The 27,932-nt window shown below is 45.2% G+C and overlaps 1 protein-coding gene across 1 annotated transcript in view; it reads left to right on the top strand.

Moving 5' to 3' along the window:
- SPAG17 (sperm associated antigen 17) overlaps positions 1-27,932 on the top strand; it is a 112,647-nt gene that overhangs the window by 68,060 nt on the left and 16,655 nt on the right. The window contains exons 28-39 of the mRNA XM_066612656.1: positions 7,925-8,139; positions 8,370-8,514; positions 11,168-11,322; positions 12,288-12,479; positions 13,139-13,251; positions 13,706-13,836; positions 15,725-15,852; positions 17,236-17,418; positions 18,566-18,679; positions 19,471-19,516; positions 21,043-21,145; positions 27,079-27,132. Of these exons, the coding sequence (XP_066468753.1) occupies positions 7,925-8,139; positions 8,370-8,514; positions 11,168-11,322; positions 12,288-12,479; positions 13,139-13,251; positions 13,706-13,836; positions 15,725-15,852; positions 17,236-17,418; positions 18,566-18,679; positions 19,471-19,516; positions 21,043-21,145; positions 27,079-27,132 (1,579 nt within the window). The remainder of the gene's footprint in view (positions 1-7,924; positions 8,140-8,369; positions 8,515-11,167; positions 11,323-12,287; positions 12,480-13,138; positions 13,252-13,705; positions 13,837-15,724; positions 15,853-17,235; positions 17,419-18,565; positions 18,680-19,470; positions 19,517-21,042; positions 21,146-27,078; positions 27,133-27,932) is intronic.

Raw genomic sequence — 27,932 nt, forward strand, 5'->3', positions numbered from 1 at the left:
GGCTGTTAAATTGTTGGGTGTTTTTTGGCCCCTGGCCCCCCAATGAATGAATGAATAAATAAATAAATAAAATTTTTAACTGCTAATTTTTTCTGCTGAACTCACTATGTCTTCTGATGCGAGTTCAGAGTCCAGCCTGTTTGGCCTGGGCACTTCACGTATACCCCGATTAGCCAAATCTCTGGCACCCACTCACAAGGCCCCCAGGACTCCTGCAGCCCCTTCTTCCATTGGGAGCGCAGACAGAGAACACATTATGCAATGGCTGGAGGGACTTATAGATGCCAGGTTGGCTGCACACAGCTCTGCCGCTCAACCAGCACACAGCTCTGCCGCTCAAACCAGTAAAACAACAGTAATAGAGGCCCAGCAGAGGTGTATACCGCAAAGAAAGAAGGGTTCCACTAAATCCAGGAGAGTGCCCGCATGGCTAACCAGCCAAGTTAGAGAGGCTGTGAAGGGCAAGGAAGCTTCCTTCCGTAAATGGAAGTCTTGCCCTAATGAAGAGAATAAAAAGGAACATAAACTGTGGCAAAAGAAATGTAAGAAGGTGATAGGGGAGGCCAAGCGAGACTATGAGGAACGCATGGCCAGCAACATTAAGGGGAATAATAAAAGCTTCTTCAAATCTGTTAGAAACAGGAAACCCGCCAGAGAAGCGGTTGGCCCTCTGGATGGTGAGGGAGGGAAAGGGGAGATAAAAGGAGACTTAGAGATGGCAGAGAAATTAAATGAGTTCTTTGCATCTGTCTTCACGGCAGAAGACCTCGGGCAGATACCGCTGCCCGAACGGCCCCTCCTAACCGAGGAGTTAAGTCAGATAGAGGTTAAAAGAGAAGATGTTTCAGACCTCATTGATAAATTAAAGATCAATAAGTCACCGGGCCCTGATGGCATACACCCAAGGGTTATTAAGGAATTGAAGAATGAAGTTGCAGATCTCTTGACTAAGGTATGCAACTTGTCCCTCAAAACGGCCACGGTACCAGAAGATTGGAGGATAGCAAATGTCACGCCTATTTTTAAAAAGGGAAAGAGGGGGGACCCGGGAAACTATAGGCCGGTCAGCCTAACATCCATACCGGGTAAGATGGTGGAATGCCTCATCAAAGATAGGATCTCAAAACACATAGATGAACAGGCCTTGCTGAGGGAGAGTCAGCATGGCTTCTGTAAGGGTAAGTCTTGCCTCACAAACCTTATAGAATTCTTTGAAAAGGTCAACAGGCATGTGGATGCGGGAGAACCCGTGGACATTATATATCTGGACTTTCAGAAGGCGTTTGACACGGTCCCTCACCAAAGGCTACTGAAAAAACTCCACAGTCAGGGAATTAGAGGACAGGTCCTCTCGTGGATTGAGAACTGGTTGGAGGCCAGGAAGCAGAGAGTGGGTGTCAATGGGCAATTTTCACAATGGAGAGAGGTGAAAAGCGGTGTGCCCCAAGGATCTGTCCTGGGACCGGTGCTTTTCAACCTCTTCATAAATGACCTGGAGACAGGGTTGAGCAGTGAAGTGGCTAAGTTTGCAGACGACACCAAACTTTTCCGAGTGGTGAAGACCAGAAGTGATTGTGAGGAGCTCCAGAAGGATCTCTCCAGACTGGCAGAATGGGCAGCAAAATGGCAGATGCGCTTCAATGTCAGTAAGTGTAAAGTCATGCACATTGGGGCAAAAAATCAAAACTTTAGATATAGGCTGATGGGTTCTGAGCTGTCTGTGACAGATCAGGAGAGAGATCTTGGGGTGGTGGTGGACAGGTCGATGAAAGTGTCGACCCAATGTGCGGCGGCAGTGAAGAAGGCCAATTCTATGCTTGGGATCATTAGGAAGGGTATTGAGAACAAAACGGCTAATATTATAATGCCGTTGTACAAATCGATGGTAAGGCCACACCTGGAGTATTGTGTCCAGTTCTGGTCGCCGCATCTCAAAAAAGACATAGTGGAAATGGAAAAGGTGCAAAAGAGAGCGACTAAGCTGATTACGGGGCTGGGGCACCTTCCTTATGAGGAAAGGCTACGGCGTTTGGGCCTCTTCAGCCTAGAAAAGAGACGCTTGAGGGGGGACATGATTGAGACATACAAAATTATGCAGGGGATGGACAGAGTAGATAGGGAGATGCTCTTTACACTCTCACATAATACCAGAACCAGGGGACATCCACTAAAATTGAGTGTTGGGCGGGTTAGGACAGACAAAAGAAAATATTTCTTTACTCAGCGTGTGGTCGGTCTGTGGAACTCCTTGCCACAGGATGTGGTGCTGGCGTCTAGCCTAGACGCCTTTAAAAGGGGATTGGACGAGTTTCTGGAGGAAAAATCCATTATGGGGTACAAGCCATGATGTGTATGCGCAACCTCCTGATTTTAGGAATGGGTTAAGTCAGAATGCCAGATGTAGGGGAGAGCACCAGGACGAGGTCTCTTGTTATCTGGTGTGCTCCCTGGGGCATTTGGTGGGCCGCTGTGAGATACAGGAAGCTGGACTAGATGGGCCTATGGCCTGATCCAGTGGGGCTGTTCTTATGTTCTTATGTTCTTAACCATCGCAGTCCTACAATGACTGGGGCAAGGCTAGACGTCTCAAAACCCCTCACTGCCCACCCTTAGCCCCACAGGGGTCTGATTTTTCTGCTGCCTCAGACTCTGATGCCCCCAGGTGTAAGAAAAGTCTTAAACACTCTAAGCCATAGGGAGCCACACGTGCTACCAAGTCCAAGTGTTTACAAGTTGCTGCCATGGGACATGGGGGGCCTTGAACTCAGTTCTTCTGAGGAACACTCCTCTAGAGAAGAAGGAGAATTGTCTGGGGAGGACCAGGGAGGTGCTGACTCCAACGTGAATCGCGTTTTTCCAGCAGAATTCCTACCCAGGGTGTTGGAGAAGGTAATCAGAGCCTTGAGTCTCAATGCATCCACAGATGTTGAATCTGGCTTGGCTGCACTGTCCTCCACTTCAGGTCGGCCTCTGTTTCCCCAAGGGCCCCTCTGCCAGGTGGAAATCCCTTTCCCTGAGGCCTTCCTTAAAGCAATGGAATCTGAGTGGAAAACGCCTTTGTATGGCAGAAGGGATGCTAGATTAGTCAACAAATTCTACTCCCACCCCAAAGAGATTCTTGAGAAAATTAGGACACCTTCGGTGGATGCCCCAGTGGCAGCTTTGGCCACCAATGCTATCATTCCATTCGAAGGGGAGGGAGGACCTCGAGATCCCTCTGATAAGAGGATCGAGGCTGCTCTTAAAAGAGCCTTTGAAGCCTCCTCCTTTGCCCTGAGAGTGGCAGCGGCCAATTCTGTCTTTGCGAGGGCCACTTTTCTTTGGATTGATGAGCTCTCTAACTCCAACCCTTCTCTTCCTAAGGCTGTCAAGGACTCTCTCAAAAAGATCTCCCTGGCAGTAGCATTCACAGCCGACTCCTCTGTGGACGCTCTCCAGTTCTCATCCAGGGCCAAGGTCTCCAATGTAGTGGCTAGACGCAAGCTGTGGCTTCGCTCTTGGGACACAGATCCTGGTTCACAAAGCAGGCTGCTAGGTACCCCCTTTGTCGGAGGCAAGCTATTCAGTCAGTCTCTTGAACCTGTTCTGGTGGAAAATAGGGACAAGCGAAAGGTCTTGCCTTCTGCACCCAAAAGTCAGGTAAAATTCAGACCCATCCCGCCTTTTCGCTCCTTTCGTGTCTCAGGCAAATCCAGAGAACAAGCTCGATTCAAGCCTAGGTGGCACAAGAGCAGGTTTCCCCAGAAACAGGGAAAATTCCTCCCTTCTCAGGGGGCCAATTCACATCCCAGGTCCTCCAAGGACAAATCTGCATGATGCCAGACCTACTTCTTCCTCAGTTCCAGTCGGTGCCTGGCTTCTGGAATTCGCCCCTCTCTGGCATCAAATCACTTCAGATGCCTGGGTTCTGGAAACCATCTCCAGAAGTTACTCTCTAGAATTTCTCAGGAAACCTCAAGTCAGGTTCTGGCAGGTCCCCCCTTCCAGGGTTCCTGCAAAGCACTCTGCCATGCTAGAAGCCATCAGCCACCTCCTCGCCATCGGGGCGGTAGAGGAGGTTCCAATACCAGAAAGGAACTCAGGGGTCTATTCAGGAAGCATCCCTCAGCATCAATCTGCTGGAATTGAGAGCTATCCGGCTAGCTCTTGCCCATTTCGAGCCTCTTGTCGTTCAGGAACACGTTCTAGTCAGGATCGACAATTTGTCAGCCAAAGCCCACCTGAACCACCAAGGGGGGTCACGGTCAAGGCAACTTATGAGGGAGGCAAGCCTGATCCTTCAGTGGGCAGAAAGAAATCTTCTGTCTCTAAGTGTCCAACACCTGGCTGGAAAATCAAATGTAGAGGTGGATTGACTAAGCCGGAGAAGGCTTGTGGAGGCAGAATGGGGTCTGTATCCTCAAACCTTCTCAGAAATCACAACCCGCTTCAGCATACCAGTCCTGGATCTGTTCGCTACAAGTGAAAATGCCCAAGTGGAAAGGTTCTTTTCCAGGACAGAGGATCCAAGGGGGAAGGCCATCGATGCTCTTTCGACCCCTTGGTCCAAGGGTCTTCTTTACGCATTTCCCCCGGTTCCTCTTCTCGCACAGGTGCTCAGACTAATAAGGCTGTACAAGGCAACAGTGGTCGTAGTCACCCGAAACTGGCCAAGGCAACCCTGGTATCCAGAACTTCTACAGTTGTCAGTTCTCCCCCCTTGGAAAATTCCTCACCAGGCAGATCTTCTCTCCCAGGGCCCACTACATCATCCACAGTCACACAGGTTCCATCTGACTGTGTGGAAGTTGGGCAGGAGGTCTGGTCTAGAGGGTAGAGCCTTTGTTAGCCGGAAGATAACATCAGAAGGTCACCAGTTCGAGGACACCAGCAGCTCCCTGAACAGCTGAGAATGGCGAGACCTTGAAGCAGCTGACAAGTCCAGCTGAGTGATTCCACCTGCTCTTGGTGTGAGCAAGAAGTGTCTTGACTGCCCTCCATGTGAGAGATGGAGCTGCTTGTCAGCCTGCATGGGAGAACTGGAGGCCAGAAGTGAGCCCAAACCAGGAAGATCCATTCTGAAATGTTGTTGGTTCTTGAAAGAGAGAACCTCTATGATTGTAAAAATCCCCTTGAGGGATTTAGGAACGCCTGCCTATGTAAACCGCCTTGAATAAAGTCAGAGGAGTAATCCGATGACCAGAAAGGCGGTATATAAATACCGAGTTGTTGTTGTTGTTGTTGAAAGGCTAGAGCTTAAACATCTAGGTTTCTCTGAGAGGGTCGTCTCCACCATGTTATCCTCTAGACAGTCTTCCACAAGAAGGGTTTATAGAACCACGTGGAAGAGGTTTCGTTCGTGGTGTAGAGAAAAGGATCTTGACCCCAGCTCCCCGTCAGTTTCTGTTATTCTTGACTTCCTGCAGGACGGGCTGGAGAAGGGCCTCAAGACTTCCACTCTGTGGCGCCAGGTAGCGGCCTGGGAGCGGAAAGCCATCTGTCTCTACTGATGCACCCCCATGTTAAGCGTTTTTTAAAGGGGGTGGCTCTTCTTAATCCTCCCCCCATTCATAAGGTACCAACCTGGGACCTTTTCGAAGTTCTTACAGCTCTATCTAGTGCCTCCTTTGAGCCTCTGGCTACAATTCCTTAAAAATGATGTCCATAAAGACTGCCTTTCTTGTGGTTATCACCTCTGCTCGTAGAGTCTTGGAACTGGGAGCCCGATCTATTCATCCCAAACTCTGCATCTTTCAGAAGGACAGTGTGGTTCTCTGGACCAACCCGTCTTTCTTGCCCAAAGTCAGTTCAATTTTCCACCGGCAACAAGAACTAGTCGTGCTGCCCTTTTCTCCGAATCCTAAACATCCAAGAGAGAGGTCCTAGCACATGCTGGATGTACGTAGGGCTATCAGATTCTACACAGAGCACACTAAATCTTTTAGAAAGACTGATGCTTTATTCATAGCCTACCAGGGTAGGAAACTAGGAAGGAAAGTCTCTCCTGTGACTCTGGCTAGGTGGTTGAGAACATGCATTTCTCTGGCCTATGAAGCTTTGGGACTCCAACCTCCTGAAGGGATTCTAGCCCATTTGTTGAGGGGGTCAGCCACTTCAGCCGCCTTCGATGGCATCGCCTCCTTGTCTGAGATCCGTAGAGCGGCCACTTGGTCATCGCCTCATACCTTTCTGAAGCACTATAAAGTTAGCTCTCACGCCTCTGTGGATGCTGCCTTTGGACGTAAAGTCCTCCAAAAGGTGCTTAAGGTTTAAGGTGTTCTGTCTCTGATCCCGCCCAACTCAGGGATTACTTCCCAGGGAGATCCCATCTGTCAGGAATGCCCCTGTCTCCACCAGGGAAATCAGGAGTTTATGGCTTATCTTGGTAAGTCCTGTTCCTGGTGGAGACAGGGGGCATTCTGCCCTCCCGTTTTTTCTATTCTTGTTGGACTCGGCACCTTTGTGGTCCAGTTTGAAGTTTGAACACACAATGAGGGGTTAGTTTTTGCTTGTTTGGGGTTTACTCCACTCTCGTTTTTCTGTCCTGGGTGTCTCTTCACTGTTTTTTGTCTGAAGTTAACCTTTTCCGCATTATGAAGTTGTTTTTTCTGAGGACTGTGGCTCGGCTATTAGTCTGGGTCCTGGACCCTGCGCACAGGGAGCTCCACCCTTTGGGTTTTGACCTGCCTACAGGATGCGACGAGGGACATTCCCATCTGTTTGGAATGCCCCCTGTCTCCACCAGGAACAGGACTTACCAAGGTAAGCCATAAACTCCTGATTTTTCTGCAGAGTGGCTGCCCTAGATTTGCATACATCTTCCTTGTACTGTTCATTTTCAGTAGAGTCCATTACAGAGTCCTTTTCAGTTGAAAAGGACTCTGACTCTGAGTCCTTTTCAATTGTCAAAAAACTGGTGGTGTGCCTTGACCATTTTAGTGCCTTGCCAGTGTGCAGTGAGATGAAAAGGTTGAAAATCTAGGCCAATAGTCTGCATTTATTTGTTCTTATGATCTCTAGATTACAGTTTGATTGTGTGTGTGAAAATAGAACCCGTCTTTATACAGTGATTCCTCTGGCCAAATAGCAACATGTTTAGATGATGTTAAGCACAGTTCACTGAAAATGCTATTTTGTAACCTTGTAACTGTTCTATTGTGATCAGTGCAATTATAATGTGAATAAATTATGATGTGGATAGTAGTATCTCTAGAAAGGCACTATGAGAAGGGGGGAATCCTTCTCTCTCTGAAGCCACTTAAACTTCATCAAAGCAATTATTCTTGAAGGGGGATAAGCAAAGGTTAAAGTTAGGTGAGGAGGCATCTGCAAAGCACTGATGAGAGGGGCTTTGTCAGCAGCAGGTTGCCAGAGGGGGACTCTCATCAGTTTTGCATCCCCTCCAAAGCGCTTCTCAGCATGAAGGGGCTACCACTGCCCTGGTCCTCTTCTTTCCGCCTTCCTACCCCACCCCAGGATTCCACCCATTTTCACAGATCAAAAGAGCAAGCAACAGGTGCTTTCACATTTCTCTCTCCTACTTGCCACAAGAAAAAGGGAAGGGACAGCTGCCTTATAAAGCCAAAAGCAAGGAGAGGACAAGCTGTAACAAAGGTAGATTCATGGATATCAGACAACCTAGTCTTCAAACCGCATGTGGAAGACTCCAAATTAATGGATCATGAAGTGAAAAAGATACCTGATTTATTCCATAGGTAAAGCTCATGGCTAAGGAAACCCATATTGGTTTTACATCCAAGCATGCACTACTTCCATGGAAAATGCTGGTTTTCACATGGGCTTTTGCACATTTCTTCTGGGCATCAGCTTTGGGGATGGATTGGTAGAAAAAGAAATCTCAACCCCACAGCTGTAATAATTACAATAGTAGTTTTTAGGATGCTACCATTGCAGAGGTAACCCTCCTTTTCTTCTGATTCTCCAGGAAAAAGTAACAAGAGTAGTGTTCAAACAAAGACAGAAGTTGTTGAAGCAGCTCCTCAGGAGCACCTTTCTGATTCAGAACAATCCCCAGATGCCCTGGCAGGCACTTGGATAACCACCACCCCATTAGGCATTCAGATAGGCTCCAAGGGATCCGAAAGACTGGATCTGAAGCCATTGCTGGCATACCAGGCCACTGATCCAGTTAATGGAACGGTAATATTAAATTATGTTCTGTCATATATTGTGATTTCTTTGTAAGTGTCACAGTGATCAGGTGCTCCGTTTGTTTTTGTAAGTTTTTGCTTTACAGGTAAAAATGCAAAAGTGGTAGATGCTTTTGTTAAAAGGTTGGAGACTCAGTGCACCCTTCTATATTTTTAATACCCACGTGTTGTGTTCAGTGTGAATCCATCAATGTCACTAGAATTCTTTTATTATTCCAGGTGATGACAATGAGAGAAGACAGAGTGGTTGTGGTGGTGAAGACAGATGGTTCCAGAATAGTAGATCATGCCGATGGCACCAGAATAACCACTTTCTTCCAAGATTATATCCAAACTCTTGCGCCTGAGGGTGATGATGAAATGGGTAAAAATTAGTATAATTCTTGCAATTACAGCTTTTTGTGGCAAGCAACAAGGTGAATTTATTTCAGTTACTAATTTTGGGTATAATGTTACCTAGTCCAGGAGAGGGAGACTCTACCAAAGTCGACAGGGAAAAAATTCCTGTATTTTTTCTATTTATTCATTTTGTTTCTAGTGCATATTGACCTCTCAGTTCCCAGTGACTGAGTTACGGATGCAGCTACTCACAGTGGTAATTTTTTTCTTCCATATTCATGACAGTTATTGTGGTGATCAGATCATCCAACGTAACGTAAGCAGAGGCTGTATTTTCACAAAGTGATGGGCCAACGCTTGAGGCTTGGATTGGGGCTGGCAAGTATAAGAGGCATAGGACAACTCTTAGAGGGAAAGTTTTCTTTTAATTACCAATGCCATCCCCTCCCCTTACCTTATGTCTGTGGTCGCAGCAATTGCTTTGGTGGTTCCAGCAACAGCAGCTTCTGTCCTTCTGATGGTTTCAAGGAAAGAAGGAGCTTCCTCTTCCTAATACCCATAGTATATGCTTCTTTGGCAGTATTCCAACTGACTGTTGCTGTTTTGGTACCACCTAACTACCATTCAGTCACATATGGCATCCTTAGTTGGATTGACTCAACAGCCAACACCACCCATCAACATCAAAGTCTACAACAACATTATTATCAGCTACTCTGCTGACAGCTACAGAAAGTCTTGCCTGGAACTGACACAGCACATTCAGTTTGTAGGAGTTCTCTTCAGTTTGACTCATTGTCACACCTGCCTTCCAGATTCAAGGGGATAAGCTGTCATTTCTCTCATCCAGGCTTGCCTTAAAGACACCTTCTCAAGCAGGACATCAAATCTGACACTTTTGGGTCACATTGTATCTCCCACAGCTGCTGTCTCATTTTCAGACATCTAACTAATTTTTACCTGCCTGTCAAACCTTCAGTACCATTGTGGAGTTTGTCCTTCATCTTGTTCCAACTTGAGGCAAGGCATTTGAACCTATGACTAGAGTGAACCCATCCTTTTTCATTCTCAGAATGGTGTTCCGACAGTTATTGCCTCAGAATGGACAGCTAATGAAATGTGTGAACTCTTTTCTGACCCTCCAACACATTTCATGCAGATGAAGTGGTACTGAGACAGAACATAGCCTTTTACCCAAAGGGGTCTCAGCATTCCACATGAATCAACACTTAACTTTTCCTGTTTCCTTTCAAACTCCAGCTTCAGAACAGGAGTCCTTCATGCACTCATTGTTAAGCAAGCTGTTTCTTTCTGTATTCATAGAACCACATCATTCCAGGCTAATAGGTGTTTTATCTGCTACCAAGAGCCCTGAAAGGGCAAAACCGTCTCCACCCAGTGTCTGACCCAGTGGGTGGCTAAGACTATCTCCCTGGTTTACTCAGGTTCAGTGCCATTGATCTTTATCAAGCATTATGTATTGGGCACAAGGGTGAGAGCAGATACCGTACATCTTTTGGAGGGGTTGCTATAGGGAATCTCTTTTCATGACTGACCTACACCTACCACCAGGAGTGAGGATAGCCAACTAGTCATCACTGTGTCGAGACCACAAAGGAGGGCAAGTTGCTTACTTTGTAACTTTAGTTCTTTAAAGAAAGAGTCCCCCTTACTTAAGGCATTTCTGGAACAACCCAGTAGTCTTTAAGAGCAAGAAAAATAAAAGTCTGTGTAAACCTAGAGTTTGTATAGCAAAATTCCTGACAGAATTTCTAAACCCAAATAGTGTAACTCTGTAGTTTAGCAAGAGTTTAAGTGTCAAGCCTTTATTGCCTATGTCCCGTTCGTTTATGGTAAGTTTTTGAACCTCAGATTGAAATTGCAAAAACAGCAGATTTGAGAGTTCAGTCCTATGATTGTACATCTCAAATGTGATGACTGCCTTCCCTTGGCTCACTGAAAGAAAAAGAGAATTTGGTTACATGTAAACTTCTGTTCTGAAAGTGGGAAAGGGAGACAGTTGCCCTGCCCTATTTTCTGATCCCTGCAACTCAGTTCTGAAATCTAGAAGGTTGGAAAGTTCTAACTCGGGAACGTCCTTCTATCAAGTCTAACTTCGTATTTTTCCCTGAGTGTTTTTTATATTGTGTCAGATATGTTTAACAATGTTGAAGGCTTTACGTTGCTTAGCTCAGGCTGCAGTTCTAACCACACTTTCCTGAGAGTAAGCCCCATTGAACAAAATAGGACTTACTTCTGAGTAGACCTGGTTAGGATTGTGCCCTCAGTCTGGAAAGCTAGCCCCTACCCTTGGTATTCATACAGCTTAACCCTGCCTGTGGCTTAAAGGAGGTGCTGACCTACTGCCTCCTACTACTACCACCAAGGATGGGAATTTATAAGTAAGCAAAATTTTTTTTTTCTTTTATCGGTAGGCCTATGAACTATTATTTGAACTGTGCCAAAGAAAAGATTGTATATTGTGTACAGCTACAGAATAAAAGACCAGGAGGGATGGAATGTAACTAGTAATTAAAGTGTTGGATTGTGCTTTTCAAGTGGATTTCAAGAAGACTTTGTTATTGGGAAATAACATTATTTGGCTACTCAGGGTCAGCTTCTCTAAAGTCCAGTGTAAATGCTCTTCTGAGGAATGTTGATCTTTGTTTTGTTTCTAGATGCTAGCCCCCAAATCATCGTAAGGAAGGTGAAATGCATGCGTGTCGAGAATCCAGACTTTGCAACTATCATAACAAACTGTGAGGACAGCACCTGCTGTGCCATCTTTGCTGATGGCACCTCAATTATTTCAACACCACAAGGAACATATCAAGTGAGCTTAAAATCAACAGTGTATCCTGAAGTGTTCCAACTACTTGCGCCTTAGTTTGTATGCTTTTTTGATCTCCTTTTGTTTCCCATCCCCCTCTTCTTATTCACTCAGTATGAAATCAATAGCCCATGTGCTAATGATGAAATAATTATAATTAAAGCAAACCTTCAGATTGCTTCCCTAGCCTTCATTTAGTTCATGATTTGACCAAAATTGCTGAGGATTTGAAAGCATTCAAATTTGTCTGGATTGTGGCCAATGTCCATTTTCCTTGAGTTACTGTAATGGAAATACTATAACATGTTTTTTGCTGGTTACGCTAACAGTGGTTTGGACATCCTCTAATTACTTTGAATTTCTTCCACTGAATTATCCATCCATGAGAACACTTGTTAATGTTATCCGTAGACCAGAAATTTCATTTAGTTATATCGGGGGAATTGATGGTCCAATCCTATCCAATTTTCCAGTGCTGGTGCAGTTGTGCCAGTGGAGTGCGCACTGCATCCTGTGGTTGAGGGGCAGTCACCGGGGCCTTCTCAAGTTATGGGAACATTTGTTCCCTTACCACGGGGCTGCATTGTGGCTACACTGGAGCTGGAAAGTTGGATAGGATTGGGCCCTTAGGTCCTTTAAAATGGCACTGCTAAAATTATGAGAACTCCATGACATCCTGTGTTCCTGCTTATAGGTATAATGTGTTCACTATAGGATAAAATAATTCATATCCATGTTACACAGGCAAAAGTCTGAGTTGATGCTGGAACTACTTGTTACTCCATTTCATGAGAAGCAGATTAATAGATGACAAGCAGTAAGATGTGCACAAAATGTAATTGACTATATTCTCAGTCGAGAATCAAGGGATAGATTTCAGTCATCTTTCATGCTAGCTTTGTTTCCATATCACTTACAATGAATGCTACATTTACTGTAGGTTGAGTTCTTTCTCATTGTTATGGTAGGTGTTGCCCATAAACAAAGGCTGCCTCTCCATTGATGAAAATTGTTCTGCAGTTTACTCCCCGGATGCATTTGAGAGAAGTGAACGTGAGTTTGCATCCAGTGTTGACAATCCAGAGGCAGGGAAATACTTTATGAAACACCACTGCAGCATTGTCTGTGAGGTCACGGATCTTGCAGGCAACATTTTCAAGGTAAAATACTGAGCTTCATTACTGAGAAGATTGTATGGCCTTGTTTACACTGTTGCGTTTTGAATAACTGTGATTGAGTAAACTATCAGTTGGTAAACAACCATTTTTAATGCATCTAAGACAAACATAAATAAATGTGTATATGGCAATGTTTGTGAGGAGAGAAAATAAAATTCTTATCAGGAAAATTTCTGTTAATTCGTGTAGCTTGGTGTCATCCTGTTCACCCTCCAGAACAGTCTTGCGCTTTCCATTTATGCTTTTGTTCTGTTCACTTGCTGAACTTACTAGTATCTTCCTTTCTCTGCTGTTCCTAAGAGAGGTCCTGGCTATCTTTTCCTGTTAATATAGAAACTGTTGAATGATTAACATTCCTGTTAACGTTTGTTCTGATTTTTGATGATTAGCTATTTAAGACTTGATTGCCAGTGTGGGTTTTTAGAGGTAGTTCCCCTATTCCAGGGAAGATATTTGAGTCCTGCGTTCTGGTCCCTGGAAGTAGGCCCTACCCCAGTGTTAAAGGACAGTATACAAGAAGAGCAGAAATTCACTGGGTTGAGATTTTTATTTTTCAGATCGAAGTGGTCTCGTCATAAATACTGCCAAAAAATGAGTGCCAGATGACAGTTACAAGTAAGCTGCTCTGATTTTTGTTGCAGGTAATGGCAGATGGCAGCACATCTGAATTCATTTCTGGCATTGATTCTAACGGAAAGGAGTCGGAACCCACAGAAACTCAAGCTCCATTAGTCTATGGAGAACATGCACCTAGGTATGAGGACAATGAATTTTGTGAGCTCTGAAATGAGCTTTATTCTATCCAGGTGCTCCCCAACTTACGTAAGCCTCAACTTGCGTAAGTTCAAGTTCATGTAACGTATCGACTGTGGAAGAGGAGCAACCCACTCTCATCGCTCAGCGATCTGAAATTCTCTGTAAAGCTTGCTGCTCACTGTGCTGTGTAAGCTGGGGTTGTTTCCAGCGGACCCTCTGTTTCCTCTTTCATTTAAATAGTCCACATGGAGGAAGGGACAAGACCACAGCAAGTATGGTGGCTCCTCTTGCACATCCCAAACCCTATGTATGCAAAACGCAACTTACTTAAGGATGTCTGGGACAGAACTTTAAGCCAGGGAGTATCTGTATCTGAATGTTCACCCTTCATTGATCCTTATGAAATTCTTGAACACTTGAACTGACCTTACTGTTGGGGTTGGTGATTTTAGGTTCTTCATTGTCTATGCTGACGGCTCAGGGACTGAACTTCTTCGTACCAGGGAAACAGAAGAATACATGGCTGTTGCATATGGTGATCCAGTTACAGCAGTTCTGCAAGAGCCAATACAGGAATGCCCAGGTAGGAGTGGATCATTTTATTTAGTCTTAGGCTAATGCTACTTCTGAGAGCCTTTCTTCACAACTATGTTTCTGCCTGTTTTAAATATGTGTTCACTTCCTCTAGCAAGAGGAGCGATTTTCAACCTTTCTCATCTCACGGCACACTGACAAGGTGCTAAAATTGTCAAGGCCACCATCACTTTTTTTTTACAATTGACAAGTCATATTGCGCCGCTGGTGGGGGGCTCACATCCCCCAATGGTCCTATTAATAAATGACCCTCCCCCAAACTCCTGCAGCACGCTTGCAGACTATTTGCTGCACATCAATATGCCACGGCACAGTCGTTGAAAATTGCTGAGCTAGAGGATTCCACAGGGAATTCTAAACACTGAGATCATCTTCCTTCCAAACATTAGATAGGGTTCCCAAATTACCTTCCTGAGTTTCCTTCTTTACTACACACAGGCGCACACACAATCTTAGCCAAAAGGCCGAGAAGTGGTAGTTTCCTTCTTTGTTTGGGAAAGAGCTTCCCTGTTCTCCATCACATCCTTGAGAGAGACCAAGGGCTCAAACAAAGGGAAAAGGGAATTCTCTGCACTTGCAGCAGGACCAAGTGTCTCTCGGGTACATCAGTGTGACCTTGGCTAAGCTCCAGACAGTGCCTTCCATGAGTGGCAGCAACAACCAGCAGGTGAGTTGCTTGAGCGTGTGCGTTTTCCAGCACAGCCTATATATTAAATGAGGTGCCGAAGTTTGTCCAAGAGTTGTAGCCCGGAAAGTCTTGTTGGGGTTGAGCAGCAGCAGCCATTCACAGAATTCATCCCAACTCCCTCCCTTCCTATAGGGCAGGTAGGGATGACGCAGCAGTGAAACTGCCATTCAGAGTGGCACAATTTGAGATGTTTGAAGAGCTCTCAATCCTAGCTAGATAAAACTTGCAGCAGGCAGGAAATTGGCATTTTTGTTCCTTTGCAAATAGCATCTTGGGGAAATGTTTCTAGTACAGTCACTTCTAGTATTTCTCAGTGGTTATGAATTGTATAGCCTTGGCCTATCAAAGATTGGGAAATAGCCTCCAGCAGGTAGTGCCTTGCACTCCTAGTGGGGTGGGATGGAAACATCAACAGCCTCAAAGGGTAGCTTCCCTCTAGAGAAGCAATTTTCAATCAGAGTGCCATGATGTGCTGCGAATGATCTGCAGGTGTGTTGCAGGTGTTTGGGGGAGGGTCATTTATCAGTAATCTTTGATAGACCAAGGCTAGCCCCTTCCCCGCAAGGTCTTACTGAAAGAGTAAAGTTCCCTCAAAGTATGAGAGATGCTGCTCTGGAAATCTCTGGGGAAAGGATGTTACTTACTGTGAAATCTTATTCTGAGATTCCTGAGGAGCACTTCACCCACCTCTCCTTCCCCCTCCTTCTAGTAATTAAATGTAATTGGGCTACTTGGAGCCAACCTGCAAGCTATCTTACAGAAATGAAAATGTACTTGGCACATGCTTTGATTGTGCCAAAGGTCCTCAGCTTCCAGCGTATAGGATTTAATTGCAAAGATGGACTCCTGCTGATGAAGCAGGCAGGCACCTTTTTGAGTGGTGATTCTCTTACATTGAACATAGGAAGAATAACTGTCCCTGTCCGTCCCAAAATGGTGTCCCACCCAATGGCTGTTGCTGATGACTCCCTTGTATTTCTTTTCAGACTGGGAACCTGTTTGGCGCAAGGAGCCATCTTTTCACGTCAATTGCTAGTTAAACCACTTTGGGAGCCTTCTGCTGAAAAAGCAAATTGTTGTTGAATGATAAGAAAACAACGATTAGTTAAGTTCAGCAGCATGTCTAGGAGCACATCTAGGAGCATGTCTCTCTCTCTCTCTCTCTCTCTCTCTCTCTCTCTCAAACTAGGAGTCCTAAGTATTACTGTCCTTCATCCTTTGTCTGAAGCATCTCAGTGGGTAATGAAGAGAGACTCTGCCTGTATCGTTCCTTATAATCTCCAGTCGAGGACCTGGGAAAAATTTCCTCCAGTTGAGGTACATAACTTTCATTATTCCTTATTGTTTGGTTATAGAATCATAGAATTGGAAGGGACCCATAAGATCGAGTCCAACCTCTGACAATGCAGACTGTGCAAAACAACATCTCTGTAACTACATTTCAGCGTGCTCTTTAAAAAAAAAATTGACTATTTAACACAGGCTGCAATCCTAACCACACTTTCCTGAGAGTAAGCCCCACTGAACAAAATAGGACTTACTGCTGAGTAGACCTGGTTAGGATTGTGCCTAACAGTCATGTTAAGTAACTGCAGAATCCTGGGCTCAAAAGCAATTGTGTTCAGGTTTCCAGGCTTTCTTATCCAAAGCTGTAGTTCTCATTTTGCAGACAATAAGCTTTGTCTGTGACTGCTAAAATCAGATTCTAGAGCAGGGATGTCAAGCTCATTTCATACGGAGCCAAAGTTAGCATGTGTGGTGTCTGCTGAGGGCTGGAAGTGACATCATTAAGCAGATGATGGCCAGAATTAAGCACATTGTTCTTACATAGAAATTCATTAGCTACAAATGACAGAAGCGAAAATGTGCAAATCTTGTTCTTATTTTCAAGGTATGAAAGAGTACCTTCAAGAGTATTTTCAACATATGAAAGTTGGGACAGCCCAATTATGACAAGGGCTAGATAAATTGCTTCTGGGGGCTGCATTCGGCCTGCGGGCCTTATGTTTGTCACCTCTGTTCTAGAACGTTCTAATATTTAACATATTACTTGGATGCAAATACCTTAATAATTTAATTAGCTGAAGGACTGTCTCTTTCCATACAAATCTTTCTATCCTGCAAGGGCACCTAGCGAAGCTCTGTTGCAGATTCCTTCTCCACTAGAAAAGCATTTGGCAGTAACTCACAACAGGACCTTCTCTGTTGTGGCACCCAGCTCATGAACTGGGAATTAGAACCTCTTCCTTTGCTGGTGTTTCATTGAGGAAGGGATTAAGGGTCCAATCCTATCCAATTTTCCAGTGCCAGTGCTGATGTGCCAATGGGATATGCACTGCTCCCTGTGTTGGGGGGGCAGTCCCAGAGGCCTCCTCAAGGTATGGGAACATTTGTTCCCTTACTTCAGGACTGCATTGTGGATGCACTGGTGCTGGAAAGTTGAATAGGATTGGACCCTAAGACATCTTTATTCTGCCTCACCATTGATTGAGATATATCTCTTTGCTAGGCCATTGATTTTTATTTGGTCCTTCTTGTACTATCATTATTTTGACATTTTAGATTTGCTTAATATTTATTATTGTTTTTTATCCTGCTAGCTGCTTTGAGTTTTCCCGCAAGGATGTAAATGAACTAAAATAATATAAATAAAGTAATAATAAGAAATGACTTATCCTTCTCATTGTTATTTGTGTTCAGAGGAAGAAACCTGGTCCGCCGTTTGGAATGAATGCTTGGAAAGGTCTAAATATAGAATTCAAAGAGTTAGCAGCTTCGCCGGCACCTATCCAGAAATGTCCAAATGTTCTTCAGATTCGTCGGTTGATCCAGTATGAACCAGTCACGGATGAGCTGAGACGCAAACTGCAGCTTTCTGTCAAGGTAGAACATAAGAAGAGTTTTGCTGCATCAGATCAAAGATCCATTAGTTTCCGTGGTCTGCCTGATGCCCCTGGGAAGTCTGTGAGCAGACTGATTCTAGGAAAGAGAAACAGGTGGAATTCCTTCGAACTTAATAACATGTTCCTCCAAGGGCAATGTTCAAATGGATTCCATACATATTCCACATCAGCAATGGTCTCAAGGTAGCTGTGGAAGCATAGGAGAAGTGCTAGTATTTCATGCATCCTGTTTATCTGTATCTCTGTGTAACATTTGAAATGGAGAAATTCTGTCACCCTCCCCTGACCCCATCCCCAAGAAAATGCACATTCTTCCCACGCCAGTACACAGATAGCTTGTGCATCTCCTCAGATTCTGTTTCAGACAGCACAGAGATGTCAAAGAATGGAGCAAAAGGCACTTGTAATTGTGGTTCCCTCTGCAGCGTGGTTACATCTGAAGTGACTCTCAGCCTTGAAATGTACTTTTGGCGCTACCTCAGTGGTTCTCAAACTTTAACACTGGGACCCATTTTTAAAAATGACACTCTACCAGGACCCACCTAGCTTTATGTTACTTTAAAAGTGTCACTTTAGCAGCTGCTCAAGCCTCTGTTTTCATCCTTTTTCCTGTGGTTGGGGGACAGGGGACTGCCTTCTGGAAAGTTGGTTGAGCTCTACATTAGTCAGGAGGGGACCATTCTGGTGGCCTTGCATTCTCCTTTGCCTAACCATCGATAAGAGCTGGGCACAGTGGTATACTCATGAGTACAAGTGCATGTATCCCTCAGGTTTGCTTTCCATAGGGCTCAATACATTGGAGGGGGGATCTTCCTTCTCGAGAGTTTGTTGGGGCCTGCGTTCGTTGAATTGGGATCGTTGTGGTGGCATGGAATTCCTTTCTGCTTGCCTTTCAAATTGGACTGAGGCAAATTTGCCTGCTTGCAAGTAAACATGCGGCTCCATTTTGGTTTTCATCGGACTCAGTTTGGGAACCACTGCTGTATCTGATACTGCACAAAATGGCCATACTTTGGCAAAGTTATTGAAGTGAATATTCAGAACCAAGTACAGTATCATTGTTCACAGGCACCATAGCTAGCTGGAAGAAACAGGTCTTTCTCCTATTCTCTCTACTGCCCTTTTAGGATTACATTGACAAAATCATTAAGCAAGAGGATGAGATGCTAGAGATGACAATTAAAGATCCAAGAACAGAAGAGGAGAAGGAAAATGCTGCAGATCTTCTCAAGCTTGTGATGGTGAGAACAGTGCATGTGTCTGGTCTTTGGGGAAATGATCTGGATCTTGCTTGCATTGAAGCGGGCTCCCACCGTGGCTTGGAATGGCAAGGAAGTGGTGGTGGCTATGGCAACTGAGAACCCACGCAGTGGGAACTATAAGCACACTGCTGGCCTCTCTTCCCAGCAGCAGCTGAGTGGGATGCAACCCAGTGGTGCCAATGATTGACACAGCACCTCCTCAGCAAGAACATAGGGATCTCACAAGAGGCTGTGAGATCTTCATTAGAGTTCATGACTTGTCATGTCATACTTAATACTTGTGGGAAAGCAACCAAGGAGGAGATAGCCCACTGATCCTGATGAGAAAAGAGCTGTTGGCTGAGGAGGAATTGGGAGGAGTCAATCAACCCCCCCTCCTCTTCCCTTTCTGAGGCCGTTGTACATAGTAGATAGTGCAGATGGATAGTCAGAACTTCATTGTTCCTTCTCAGCATTAGTGGTCTAAATTTAGGCATCCATCTGATAAGCCCATGGACCAATGGAACCTTTTTTTACCTAAATACAAATAGTACTGGTGTGCTCCCATGAAACCTTCCCCATATTTCTATCTAAAGTTCCTACAGTTTTCTGCATGCGCCATTCAGAAAATTGCATGCACTTTGTCTTCAGTCTTCCGTGAAGATCCTTTGATGGATACAGGTATTCCCCATAATACTAGGTGTAAGCAAAGCCTTTTTGTTGACTGAAATTAAAAAAAGAAAAAGATTGTTTTAGAATCACATAACTCAAATGATTTATGTTCACTGCAGTCATTCCCAACCCTTGAAGAATCTTCGGAGGATCTCCACACTAGAGGTAATAGATATTCACGTTCTGCTTTACCCTGGATTTTTTGAATCGTCAGTGATCCCTTGTGTTATATTTTTTCCCATCTGCCTCAGCTATTCTACTAGCCTTTTCCTTTATTTTAGCCTACAATATGTATTGGGCAAACTAGATGGGCACCTAATTTGTATGATGTTGCTGGTTGAGGGGTTAGCTTGCTTTTCAAATAGCAAGAATGAAACTGCTGCCAGTATAGGGGAGCATTAGCAAGTGTGTAGTTCAGGTGGAGGGGGAGCGGAGCTGTAGGACTTCTATAGCAGGAGGGTTGATGTTGTCAGTAGGAGCAGTCAGAGGCTGCTTCTAAACTTTTTTCAAATGACTTTAGCCAAGAACAAGCAACAGGATGCAAACTGAGAAGTGTGCCTAAGGGCATAAATTCATCTCTAGGTTGTCTCCTTTCTCAAGGGAGAAACTGCCTGTAGCTCACGTAACATGAGCTATGCTTCTGTGGAAATTTACATGGAAGTCAGTCCTGTTGAAGACATTGGAACTTAATGGTTAAAAATGTATAGACCAGCTCTTTAAAATACAGTAATTTCCGTATTTATTTGGGATATCTTTAAATCTCTTTCTCAATTTGTATACACTTGTTTTCAAATTATTTCATCTTCCTCCAAGAGTCTGGGATGACATTAGCTAGGTTTTGAAATGAAGTGTAATAAGTTTCAAAGTAGAAATAAACGGCAGGAGAAGAAAGGACTCTAATGAAGAAATGTAACATTGATTTTGTTTGTTTGTTATGGTTGTAATGAGGTGTGGCTATCAGGGTGCCGTGACAAGCTTCTGCACTTTAAAATTTGCAACTATAGCACTGAGCATTTAGAACTTCATACGTGCCACTGTTTTGATCCAGATGGCGCTGCCCCCTGACAAGCTATTTATTTTCCATAAAGACAAAGAAAACAATGTTGTCAAATTCTGTGATCATTCTACTATGGAAGATAGCTTGAATAAGTCAGCGTGCAAGTTTGTGATTCTGCTTTTAGTAGAGAGATATCCAGAGTTGCAAGACTTGTAGGAGCATGAGATTTATTTACCCTGCAATCCTAGGCATCTCTACTCAGAAATACACACGGCCTTATTTATATTGGGTAGTCAGCTATAGTTTTCAGACTTGAGGTTGAAACCTTGTTACTCCTTCAGCTCCCTACTCTGTCATCTCCTTGTTCACGTGACGGCTGATTGGGAAATATCTGTTTCATGTTAACATGTTTTCACTTTTAAAAGTTAATGTTTTTGGGTTATATGATAAGCAGTAGTACTTTCCAAAACTGGATAGGTCCAGAGCTATCAAAGATCTGCATAAACTACCTCCTGGGGTGGGTGAGAGGAATCAAACCACATAAGAATGTCCTCCATCCACTGAGAATAATGAATGCTTACGGTAAGTGCCAATGTTCCTCTTTAATAAACAGAAAATGAAAATTGGCAGCAGCTGGTTTCTTTTCTGTAGAAATTACATTAGTAAGTGGTAACCATATCTTATGGTTTTGCAGCTCAGATTGCTGAAATATATGAGCAGGCAGTGACTTCAGAATTCCAGAGTTCATCACCAGAAGTGTTCACAAAGGATTCGGAAGATTACTGGCAGAAGCTCCGGTAAGAGAGTTAATGGGATGAGATGTGACTGTAAAATCACAGGTGGCACTGTTGTGTTGATAGACTGACTGAGCTAACACTGAAACAGTTTACGAACATTCAATATTCACTGCTACTGGTGAGTCATCCGGAAGTCTTCCTTGCTAGCTAGGTATAAAGAGCCTGTGAAGACATTTGTAGATTCTTGTGATATCTTCAAAGGATGGTATGAATACAAACTTCCCCTGGCTCGATACCACTGATTATTATCTTGAGAAAGGCCCCCCCCTTGAGTTTTTGGCATCTCCAGCAATATCAATTAAGCAATCGTATTTGAAAGAGAAAGTTCATAGCATTTTAATCTTTGGATGAGTTTGTCATTTCCATAAGTTTCTGAAGCCTGCTCCTCTTTGTTAGCATCACCTTCATCTTTATGAAAGTGGAATGGCTCCACAGCCTAGTGGTAACGCTCATTTGTTTGTGCACCACCCAATGAACACTCAAGACAATGGACATGGGAGAAAGGACCGCTTTATTAGAAGTTATAGACAGTCCAGGAGAAGCGACTGAGACCTGCAGCTGTTGTGACAGCGAAGCACCTGTGGTGTGGAGCCTGGACCATTGGAAGGCACCAGAATTGCATCTGGTCCCTGGGCCGGGCATGCACCAGACTCAAAGCCTTGCCCCTTTCCCAGGTGGCACAGTTTGTCCCTGTCAACCCCATGAAGCCCTGAGGCAGCTGGACTAAGCAGTGCCACCTTGAGTTGCTGAGCCTTTAAGGTAGACCCTGCAATCCTGACCAGGGTCCCCCATCCAGGCCTTCATGCCGCTAGGCCCCTGAGAACTAGAAGTTGGTTCCTCCCTGCCTTTGCTGACCCAAGGTGCACACCAAAGACTATGCTCATGCCTTCTAACCTGCACCGCCTGTTAACATAAAAGTGACCAATGTTAGTTGGGTCAAGGAAAATAAACCCAATACCATCAACCCCCTACCCTGCTCAATCCTGGCGGGCAGCAAAAAATTCCTACCCAGCCCCAAACGGCAACCAGTAGAACTCAGACTGCTCCAGGAGCGGGTGGGAGGGCAGGTATCAGTACTGTGCCCACATGCAAAGGAGGAAGTGAGCTGGGTGCCAGTGCCTTAAGAACTGCTTGAGACCACCCAGCTTCCATCCTTCCTCCAATCCCCTGCAGCAGGCAGGAGACTCTCATGTTCAGGCCGGGCCAAACAAACCCTGATCTCGCTGCTTGCGTTGCACGATTGGCATACATATGAGAAAAAGGTGCACCCTCTCAAAGCAAAAAAGAAAAGGATGAAATGCCCTTTTCATGATATGATTGGAACATCATTTACTTTTTTTCTGGCAAGTATGTGTCAGTCATTGGCATCCTTCTGTCTCGGGAAACTATGGTATCGCGCTCTGAAAAGTGGTTCTGGAACAGCGTCTAGTGTGGCTGAAGAGGCCAATTTGGGAGTGACAATTCCTTCCACATTGGGAGCAAATGTAGTCTGTCTCTGGTGTGTCTCCCTGGCTGTGGGCCTTCCTTCTTTGCCTTTTTGCCTCAGTCTGTTGGGCAAGTACCGTGCAGAAGTGTACTCAAGATGCAAGCTCTGTAGACCTGGATCTTGGTATGTTCTGCCAGCTTCTTGTTGGATCAGACTCTTTGTGAGTCTGGAAAACGTGTTAGCTGCTTTACCGATGCGTTTGTTTAGCTCGGTATCAAGAGAAAGAGTGTCGGAGATCGTTGAGCCAAGGTACACAAAGTCATGGACAACCTCCAGTTCATGCGCAGAGATTGTAACGCAGGGAGGTGAGTCCACATCCTGAACCATGACCTGTGTTTTCTTCAGGCTGATCGTCAGTCCAAAGTCTTGGCAGGCCTTGCTTAAATGATCCATGAGCTGCTGAAAATCTTTGGCAGAATGGGCGGTGACAGCTGCATTGTCAGCAAAGAGGAAGTCACGCAGACATTTCAGCTGGACTTTGGACTTTGCTCTCAGTCTGGAGAAGTTGAAGAGCTTTCCATCTGATCTGGTCCGTAGATAGAAGCCTTCTGTTGCAGTTCCAAAGGCCTGCTTCAGGAGGACAGCAAAGAAAATCCCAAACAAGGTCGGAGCAAGAACACAGCCCTGCTTCACTCCACTTCAGATGTCAAAGGGGTCTGATATGGAGCCATCAAAGACTACAGTGCCCTTCATATGTCCTTGTGGAAAGACCTGATGATGCTGAGGAGCCTGGGTGGACATCCGATCTTGGGGAGAATCTTAAAGAGGCTGTCCCTGCTGACCAGGTTGAAAGCCTTCGTGAGATCTATGAAGGCTATAAAGAGTGGCTGTCGTTGTTCCCTGCATTTCTCCTGCAGCTGTCTAAGGGAGAATGCCATAACAGTGGTGGACCTGTTGGCTCGGAATCCGCACTGCGATTCTGGATAGACGCTCTGTGCAAGTACCTGGAGCCTCTTTAGTGCAACTCGGGCAAACAGCTTTCCTACGATGCTAAGGAGAGAGATGCCGCGGTAGTTGTTGCAGTCACCCTGTCGCCTTTGTTCTTGTACAGCATGACAATGTTTGCATCCCTCATGTCCTGTGGTACTCCACCTTCTCTCCAGCAGAGACAGAGGATTTCATGCAGCTCAGTGGCAACGATCTCTTTGCAGCACTTTAGGACCTCAGCAGGGATGCTGTCTTTCCCAGGTGCCTTGCCAAAGGCAAGGGAGTCCAGGACCACGTGAAGTTCTTCTAGGGTTGGTTCCCTGTCAAGCTCCTCCAACACAGGCAGGCACTCAATGTTGTTCAATGCTTCTTCTGTAACTACGTTTTCTCTGGAATACAGGTCAGAGTAGTGTTGCACCCAGACCTAGGGCCAGACCTAGGGCCTGTCTGTATCTGGGAACAGAGTTGGAGCCAGTAGTCATTAGCACATCTCCTGGCAGTCTGCTGGACTTTGCTGCGAGCAGCACGGAGGACCTGCAGGTTGCGCTCACTGGGACAGGCCTTGTGTGCTGCTTGAGCTCTCCTCTTTTCCTCAGTGACTGGTGTCAACTCCTCAGAGTGGGATTCAAACCAGTCTGCCATCTTGTTGGTCTTCTTGCCGAATATGGACAAGGCGGTGTTGTAAACAGCATTCTTGAAATGTTCCCGTCTGTTGGATGTGTTTGCGTCGGCTGGGCCTGGAAGAGTTTCCTGAAGTGCTCGTGCAAATGCCTCCACTTTTCTCTGATCCCAGGTCTTGCTGGTATCAGTGCGAGGTCTTCCTTCCTTTTTTGTGTGATACAGTCGCTTTGTTTGCAGTTTCACTCTGTTGCACACCAGGGAGTGGTCAGTGTCGCAGGCAGCACCCTGCTAACTGCGTGGGATCTTGATGCTGGGAAGGTTGGAGCATCTGGTGAGAATCAGGTCAAGCTGGTGCCAGTGCTTTGATCGTGGGTGTCTACAAGAGACTCTGTGTTGGGGCTTCGTGTTGAAGAATGTGTTGCTGACACAGACCTTGATGACTGCAAAACTCTAGCAGGTGTTGGCCATTTTCATTCATCTTCTCAGTGCCAAACTGACCTAAGCAAGTGGGCAACGAACTGTGATCAGCACCAACTCCAGCATTGAAGTCGCCAAGGATGAATAATGGCTCTTTCTCAGGGACTTTCTTGATGGTGGTAGCCAGGTCGTCGTAGAATTTGTCTTTATCTTCTGCTGGAGACGACAGATTCAGTGCTTATGCACTGATGAGAGTGACAAGTCCTGCTGATGAGTGGAGCTGCAGGGACAAAATTCTTTCACTTCCTGCAGTAGGTGGGATGATGGATTCCAGCAGGGTATTTCTGACCGCAAAGCCAATGCCATGTTCCCTGGTCTTGTTTGGTGGTTTTCCTTGCCAGAAAAATGAGAAATTTCTCTCCTTGACAGATCTGGAATCCAGCAGCCTCGTCTCTTGAAGGGCAACAATGTCCATCTGCAGTCTGCAGCTCCATGTCGATGACAGCTGTTTTGCATGCGTCGTCTATTTCTTGCAGGTTGTCAGAAAAGCCGGGTGTCATTGTCCTAACATTCCAGGTGTCCAGCTTTAGGGCAGGAGTTTTCTGTTTTCTGTTACCTGGTGCAGAGTTGATGATCCGCTTGTCAGTTTGCATCCTAAACCCCACACACCCTGTGAGGTTAATGGACCATGGCGAGGCAGCACCTTGCTGTCTGGGGACTGCCCAGCTTAAGGCGGGCGGTAGCTGCCCAATGAGATGCAATGATCTCTCCCACTGTCGGAAGCAGCCCCTGGCGTCACACTCTACGCCAACTGAGCAAAGACTTATAACTGGTAAACTGCTGCTTCCCGTGTTGTGCCGATGCCGTATGGCGAAGTTGGAGTGTCCTCTCCAGTGTGCGAAGCCTGGGTAAAGAAGGTATGGAGGATAGGCTGTTACTCATGCAGCAAATACCCCCTCTCCACATCGCTGTAATGACCCAATGGAAAGGCAGAAGCCAATATGGTTGGTTCCAGCGGCGTTGCAGGAGTTGCCAGAACATGTCTGTATACAGCCACAAACTGCCTCAGGGACTCCGGCTCCTGATTTTGCCTCGAGGTTGACTCCTGAAGCCTTTTCCATAACTGGATATAGCCACAAGGCAGTGGAGGTTTAGGATCAGAGTTTTCCTTCTCTTAGATGAGCTGCCTTCCCAGGCTAATGAGTCCCACCTACCCAGTGGTTGTTTTGTTGCGTCTTATGTGTGTCAATAGATAACGGATTCAGGGAAGCAAAAATCAGTTACGATATTGTTAAACAATAAGTTTAAGTCTTCTATAAGTCAGATGGCTTCACAACATCTATGCTTGTTGCTTCTACCATTACAGTTTATGACTACAGGCATGTCCCATATCTATGGGGGCTCCATTCTGGAACCCCCTGCAGTTAAGTGAAACCGCAGATACAGATGAGCGCCTTCCTCCCTACCCTCCAGAGCCAAGAGGAGCTCTGCTCCCCTTGACTCTGGAGGGTCCTCTGAGTCCAGAAGAGGCTGTATCCATCCGCAACCTCTGCTTAAAAAAAAATTCCTTTCCATTGTCACTTCCAGTTTCTTCGTGAAGTTTTTAATGCCTAATAACTTATCTTCATGAAGTTTTTAATGCCTTATAAGGCATTGGGAGGCCTGGGGAAGCCCTGGAGGAGCTCCCCTTGCCTCCAAAGGGGGGGAACACACGGGGGGGCCTTGCAGACCTATTCTGCAGATACAGGATCCGTGGATGCAGCAGGGGGCTCCCTGTTGTTTTTTTTTTAATTAGGGGTGTGCCACATGCTGCACTGATGCAAACCTAATTCAGACATCTATGTGCAACACTCAAGAACACATCATTTGATGTATTACATGTGTGTAGATTGATTCCATCGTGTGTGAGACAGTGACATCACTTGATGTGAATCCTCTGGTGTCTGATCTGCGATGGCTGCACATGGCATTCATTGAGTAAACAATACATCTGTGAATTTGCTCAGGGTTGGGTTAGAACAAACTTAAGAACTATTCAGTTGGCTGGGGCAAAGGTGAAAGAAGATGAATGTTGATAAAATTGTAGTGGGATGGTAAAAGAGGGTAAGAACATACAAAAAGCCCAGCTGGATCAGGTCAGAGGCGCATCTAGCCCAGCATCCTGTTTCCTACAGTGACTTACCAGTTGCCTCTGGAAAATCCAGAAGCAGGAGAGAAAACCATATGTCTCTCCAGTCATTGCTCCCTTCCAACTGTGATTGTGTTTGCCTCAATCACAAGCTGTAATGTTTGTTTCTTTTAAGCATGAGAAACTTAGGTTAGAAGTTCTAGTAAAAAAAAAATGTTGCTCAGAGTGTTATATAAACCATCAACCTATTGTAGACATTGTTAGATACTGACATAAAAAATTGTGTATTGTTTCTCTCTTTGTGCTTTCTAAATAATAACACTATATGATCTTTTTTAATTTCCCATCATGCAGCCAGGAAGGGGAAAAGCAGGTATCTCTCTGGCACGTGCAGTTAGAGCAGATCAGGTAATGGTGCTGTGAGTTTTAGTGTGTCATTTAGAAGCAACTGAGCGAAAGCTATGGATAAAAATCTTGTTGAGGTCTGATCTGTAGAGTTTGGACTCTTTCAGTGCAGTCCTATGCATGTCTACTCAAAAGTGAGATTGGGATTGCAGCTGTAGTTCTAGCGCTGTGCTTGCGGGGCCTTTTATATCAATGCTAGAGTAGAAATCAGTGTTAGCAAAAGCTTGCTTTTCTGTTGTTGCTCTATTTGCACCATGATCAAATTGGTATCAGTGGCACAATATCCTGTCCTAGAGAATGGAGGATGTAGTTGTACTCTAGCCTGCCATTAAAAAAAAAATATACTGAAACAGGTAAGCTCCAACCTTGGAGAAGGAAGGTTGAACAACCTTTGAAAACTAAGAAATGGAACATCGAGATAGAAATAGCTTTAGTCTGGAACCTAGTCTGGACCAGATCCAGTTAGGTTAGCAGGATATTGTTTTTCCTTGTTCGTTACTGTACCCCACATACACTTTTTTAAAAACTTGCTTGTATATATTTGCTCATTTGAGCATTTTTCCCCCTTCAAAATCTCTGCTGAGCATTGATTCTTGTTCATTTACTTTGGTTACTGAGTTTTCCCACCCAGCTCCTATTTTGCTGGATCAAAAGCAAAACCTTTCCCAAGGTAGAGAGCTGCTTTAGTGGAGGCCTCAATAAACATGTCTTCCACTGATAGCAGTAGAGAAGCCCACGAGAAGGGAAGGGCAAGAAGAAAATTAAGCAAGCTGTTTTTGCTCACCTTCCTTCCCACTCACAGC

The sequence above is a fragment of the Tiliqua scincoides genome, chromosome 2 (assembly GCF_035046505.1).
Source record: "Tiliqua scincoides isolate rTilSci1 chromosome 2, rTilSci1.hap2, whole genome shotgun sequence".
In the NCBI taxonomy this organism is placed as follows: domain Eukaryota; kingdom Metazoa; phylum Chordata; class Lepidosauria; order Squamata; family Scincidae; genus Tiliqua; species Tiliqua scincoides.